Genomic DNA, 6,110 nt, shown 5'->3' on the forward strand with positions numbered 1-6,110 from the left:
TTTTCTTAGTTTAAAGCAGAGATTCTCAAAGTGTGGTCCCTTGTAGCATCAGCAGGAACTCAGAAGTGCCACTTTGGGGGCTTTTGCATTGAGGCCCAGCAATTAGTATTTTAACAAGCCCTACAGGTGATGTTGATGCACGCTAAAGCTTGAAAATCACTGTTTCAGAGGCAGACATGCGAAAACAATAGTGAGAAAAATAATTCAAATTCTTTTGCTTCACTTCAGCTGGGACAAACCAAGGTATCAAGTCAAAGTAAACTGCGAATGGTATTATTTAAAAATATCTATTTCTTTTTCCTTTTTTTTTTTGAGATGAAGTCTCGCTCTGTCACCAGGCTGGAGTGCAGTGGTGCGATCTCGGCTCACTGCAATCTCCGCTTCCCGGGTTCAAGCAATTCTCCTGCCTCAAGAGAGTAGCTGGGATTACAGGCATGCGCCACCATGCCCGGCTAATTTTTGTGTTTTTAGTAGAGGCAGGGTTTCATCATGTTAGTCAGACTGGTCTCAGTCTCGTGACCTCGTGATCTGCCCACCTCGGCCTCCCAAAGTGCTGGGATTACAGGCTGAGCCGCCGCACTAGGCCTAATAATATCTATTTCTATTTTCTCAAATTGATTGTCATTTTTTGATTGGCAAGTTCATGCTAATCAAAGTGTTAAGTGGGAATGCAAGTCGATGAGTCAGCCATCCAAGAATACACTGCAAGCTCTAAGCCTGTGTTTAGTTTCAAACCACCCCTCTGCACGCTACGAAGATTTTGGTATAATGCATCACATCAAGAGAAAGGCACAATGTATTTACCACTCATTGAATCCAAAAGCTGTACCTTCTAATTTTTTTTTCTTTTTTTTTGAGACGGAGTTTCACTCTTGTCGCCCAGGCTGGAGTGCAGTGGCACCATCTTGGCTCACTGCAACATCCGCCTCCTAGGTTCAAGTGATCCTCCTGCCTCAGTCTTCTGAATGGCTGGGATTACAGGTGCCCACCACCACGCCCAGCTAATTTTTGTATTTTTAGTAGAGACGGGGTTTCACCATGTTGGCCAGGCTAGTCTCGAACTCTTGTCCTCAGGTGATCGAGCCTGCCTTGGGCCCCCAGAGTGCTGAGATTACAGGCGTGGGCCACTGCGCCCGGCCCTGGACCTTATTTTCTAATGTTAAGTTTGAGTTCTGGGTTTAGTTGGGCAAGAATTTCCTTCAGCTGCCATCAATCCTGGCTGAAGTTAACCCCTTTCAATCACTGACCCAGGGGGGAAAAAATACCAAATTTACTTACTATCTGTTAAACATTCAAAAAGGAAGCAGATGATCAAGTCAATGAACAAAAAGCTGCATGGATTAGACAAGAACATATAACTTGGCTGTAAGATGATGGAGAAGGAAAAGACATCTCATGCGGGCTTCTCCTTCAGAGAAATGGGAATCTCAGCTTACTAGCAAAAACAATTTGGGAGCTTACTACTTTAGCTCAGAGACTATAAACTAAATCTCTATTGAGCAGGTGTGTGGTGTGTGTGTGTATGTGCACAAAGAGGAGGAAGAAGGGATGATTGGAGCAGGAATCATGTCTTCAAGTGTTGAACAGCTTCCCAATGCAATCAATAAGGCCACACCATAGAGTCTGACATCAATGGCAATGCTCTGTGATGTCTACTACCACTGCCTTCTTCCAGCTGAAGAGGAAGTATCCTGTACCAGCCCCTACTGTTACTGCAAGGCAGAGGTACCCGTTGTAGGTCATGAAGATGAGCATGAGGAAGTAGCTTATGACCACCTGGATGATGTGCAGCACTGTTTGTAGGAGGTGAGGAAAGCTCAGCATCTGCTGCCTAACAGTTTTGTGTGTCTCCATAAGGATGGTTCCATTTGGTCCTGGGACAGGCATGGAATTGTAGCGAATGCTGACTTGTGACTTACACAGCAGGCCAGGCTGTCTCGGGCTATCTTGAGTCCTTCATAGAACATTGCTAGTAAAAACACTGCCACAAAAACTCCAGCCATTTCTCCAGCTGTATTGATCACCAAACCAGAAAACAGTAATTCTACATTCTTAAAGCCAAAGTAGAAGGTAATAGGCATCATCATCTTCATGTTGCTGTCTCCTCCATCATCGGAGTGTGAGGCTGAAGTGGTTGGGTGATGGTAAGAAGGCTGCATGGTACTATTGGAGCCCATATAGCTCATCCTCATATGATGGGAATGATTCATTTTTTCCAGGAAAAGTTGAGAGTCAGCAGAAGATTCTTCCCAGGTTGAGTCCAGCCACTAGCGCCTCTCTCTCGAAATCTTAGCCTGTCACCCCCTCCCGACTCCTCAAATGGCCCCTCCACTTCTACCCAGCTCAACGTGTCCATGACCGCCACTGAGGCTGAGGATTTCCCACCCCCAACATTCGTAATTCTTAATAGTGTAGCATATTTATAAAGATTGGAAAGACATTTAATAAAATGCTAATGATGACATTGTGGGTTGTTTTATTGCCTTTATGCTGTTCAATATTTTTTCAGTTTTCTATGATGAACATGTCTTAATTTATAAACTGAAAAAAAAATACATGAACAATGTTTTAAGGCATCTGCTAAAATATTAACTAAAAATAGTATCCCATTTTAAATTCAATTCACTGATTCATAATGTTAATATTAAATATTTTTTCTTTTGTGTACCTTTTTAAATAAAAGAGAATTAAAAATTATCTTTTCGGATTAATAATACTTGGGTAATATTCACAAAAGTATGTATTTTTTCTTTTATTAAAACCATATGCAAGATCATAGCATTCTTGCTTTATTTTAGAGCAGTTTAGCCTGTGTTAAGCATTTCAGCTTAAGTCTGGCTGCTTGAGTTTATAGACTTAGCTCTGCTACTTCCCAGCCCGTAACTGTAGAAAACGACTTCCCCTCTCTAATTTTTAGTTTCCTTTGAATTGGAATCTTAATAGCATCTATATTAAAAAGCTCATAAAAAAGCAATTTTATCATCATTGCCATTATATATGATTAACTTGTTTTTGATTTATGTCTCTGTGGGTCTAGCAATATTATTTAAAGAGAATTTTGAAGGCTGTTTTACATTAAAAATTACTTATGTTCTGAGCTCTGAAAAGTTAAATAGCATAGCTCTAACCAACTCCTCTGCCACCCAACATTGAAAATCAGTAATAATCTACATTATCTAATCATTATAATAACTTCATGAAGTCGGCAGAGTAGTATTTTCATTGTACATGTATGGACACTGAGGCCCAGAGAGGTGAAAGAAGCCTCAGAAAACACAGAGGATGCCAGAATAGAGCAGAGAGCTTCTGACTTGCAGACCACACTGGCCGCAGTGTGCACAGGCAATTGCTTTCCAGTTGAGTTTAACGTTTAATTTCAATATGGCCTCTCTGGTTTCTCCTCTGATCTGTGCTGCGTCCATTATTCTATCCCAATCTCCCACACTCTTCCCATCAACAAAGCTGTGCTGTACCGTGAACTTTCCCACCAACAGACTTATGCTTATATTGGTGCTTTGCCAGAAATGACTACCATCCTTCAAGGCTAAAATCACCTTCTTCATCTTTCATAAAATATTTCCTAATTTACTTCATTTGGTGCTCTGTTTAATTTTACCCTGTTTTAAATCCTGATAATTCTTTGTTTTTCCCCTTACTCAGCACTTACACTGCTCCATTTTGCATTTCAGTTATTTGGGTATTTGTCTTCTCTCAACACTTCTGCTATTTATCTTAAAACCCCTTAAACTACCCAGCATAAAAATGACTTAAAATGGGAGATGCCTAATGGACATGTTTTGAATGAATGAATGAGTTAATGATGCAGCAGGTAAATAAGTACATTTTTAAGATATTTATTTATGAAACAAGCTTGGAGGCACACATCATAATGTATAGGAATAACTCCCTTTGCCTGAGTATCTTAATGTAGCAAGTGACTTACAGATTCTATCTGCATTTCATTCATGACAATTTTTTCAGGTTTTAAAAATAGGAATCTTGGTCTGGGCACGATGGCTCATGCCCGTAATTCCAGCACTTTGGGAGGCCAAGGTATGTGAATCACGAGGTCAGGAGTTTGAGACCAGCCTGGCCAATATGGTAAAACCCTGTCTCTACTAAAAATACAAAAATTAACTGGGCATGGTGGCATGCGGGCCTGTAGTCCCAGCTGCTCGGGAGACTGAGGCAGGAGAATCGCCTGAACCTGGAAGGCAGAGGTTGCAGTAAGCCGAGATCACACCACTGCACTCCAGCCTGGGTGACAGAGCAAGACTCTGTCTGAAAAAAACAAACAAACAAAAAAAGGCGGGGGGAAGTCTTGTTCAATTGTCCTTGAGTCTGATCTCATTAATATACTGAAAATGAATTTGCTCTCCTTTTCTGGCACATTAACTCCTACAGACCACAGAGATGAGGCACTCAGAGAGAATTTTCTGAATACCAAACAGATCAGAGAGTGAGGGCTGGAGCCCATTGTTGACAGATACGCAGCCAATCTTTTCCTGGTGAGTCAGGGTGTTCCTGCCCAGGGCAACATCATATTCAGCTGATTTGTTTCACAGACCGCTCAGTATGGTTAGACAGACTGGTTGACAATGCTGTCTTACATATGGCATAGTGGATGATGTAATATTATGTAATGCAAAATGTGATTCTAGAAATTGGGAGAAATATGCATTTCAAGTTTTAATGCTCTTCATCATTTCTTAAGACATGGGTTTTATGTGGTTTTAGATAAATCTAAGTGGTTTGTGCAGTATATCTTATCGTTAAGAAGTCTTGAGCTTCTTGAATCTGTAAACTAAAGGTGTAAAAATAAATTCGGATTTTCGAACCAAAGAACCTGTGCCTTTGAAAAATAATTTGGGAAGGGGAGAAAGTGGTGAGAGGTAGGTCAAACGATACAAACTTATGTAGTATTTTTTTTTTTTTTTCCGAGTCTGATCTTATTTATTTGTTACTCAAAAAATCTTATTTCTGACTGGATTCAGACTTAGAAGTAGAAGCTCGCAGAGAGGAAAGTCTGCGTCTCTTTGCAATTTGTTCCTGGCGCTTCTCCCTAGCCTCCTTCATTCTTTTGGCCAAAAGTTTAGCATATTCTGCAGCCTCTTCCTTGTTTTTCTTAGTACGCTGCTTCTTCAGAGCAATACGCCGCCGTTTGTGCTGCAGGACACGTGGAGTAACAAGACGCTGAATCTTGGGTGCTTTGGTCCTAGGTTTCTTACCTTCTTTGTTTAAGGGCTTTCTTACAACATACTGGCGGACGTCATCTTCTTTAGAGAGACTGAAAAGTTTGCGGATTCTGCTAGCTCTTTTGGGGCCCAGGCGGCGAGGCACTGTAGTATCAGTCAGTCCAGGAATATCCTTCTCTCCTTTTTTTACAATAACCAAGTTGAGAACGCTCAGATTGGCATCCACAATGCAACCACGAACTGATTTTCTCTTTCTTTCTCCCGTTCTCCTTGGTCTGTAACAGGAATGCCCCTTACTCAGTAGCAGGCGGACACGGCCATGGGTCAAGACACCCTGCTTCATGGGGAAACCTTGTTTGTCGTTCCCACCACTGATTCGGACCACATAACCCTTCCATTCTTCACCCAGAGCGTCAGCAGCAACTTCTGTGGCCATACGCTTCTCATAAAAAGTACGAAGTTTGCGTTCATCGTCCACTTCAATGAGTTTCTGGCAGCCAGTGGCTGGGAAGGAGATGTTCAGCTTCATCTTGAAGCAGCTGAACGCCTCCGAGGCGCCACGGAAAAAAGACCAAACTTATGTAGTATTAATAAGTCTAAAGATCTAGTATATAGTAGAAGGATTATAGTTAATAGTATCATATTATTAACCATATTGTATATTGAAAATTTGCTGAGAGTTGATATCAGATACTCCTATGACAAAAAAGTAACTATGAAAAGTGAAGGATATGTTAATTTTCTTACTTACAGCAATTATTTCACTATGCACATGTGTAACAAAGCATTATGTTGTATATACTAAATATATACAATACAAATAAATAATTTGAAAAATAAATTTTATGTTTACAATATTTTAATTTAAAAAATTAGAAGGCCTGGCTGGGCATGGTGGCTCACATCTGTAATCCC

At 40.8% G+C, this 6,110-nt stretch overlaps 1 protein-coding gene and 1 pseudogene across 1 annotated transcript; both read right to left on the reverse strand.

The window, feature by feature from the left end:
- Positions 1–1,458: 1,458 nt before the first annotated feature.
- On the reverse strand, positions 1,459–2,277 carry LOC105465637 (high affinity copper uptake protein 1 pseudogene; annotated as a pseudogene).
- A 2,651-nt stretch (positions 2,278–4,928) lies between these two features.
- LOC105466399 (small ribosomal subunit protein eS6-like) lies at positions 4,929–5,773 on the reverse strand. Its single transcript, XM_071091245.1, has one exon. It carries the CDS (start codon positions 5,722–5,724, stop codon positions 4,975–4,977), a length of 750 nt encoding a protein of 249 aa, XP_070947346.1. The 5' UTR covers positions 5,725–5,773; the 3' UTR covers positions 4,929–4,974.
- Positions 5,774–6,110: the final 337 nt, after the last annotated feature.

This window comes from Macaca nemestrina, chromosome 2 (genome assembly GCF_043159975.1).
Source record: "Macaca nemestrina isolate mMacNem1 chromosome 2, mMacNem.hap1, whole genome shotgun sequence".
Lineage (NCBI taxonomy): Eukaryota > Metazoa > Chordata > Mammalia > Primates > Cercopithecidae > Macaca > Macaca nemestrina.

Coding starts and splice junctions, on each gene's coding strand:
- LOC105466399 (XM_071091245.1), bottom strand. CDS start 5,724: ATGAAGCTGAACATCTCCTTCCCAGCCACTGGCTGCCAGAAACTCATT.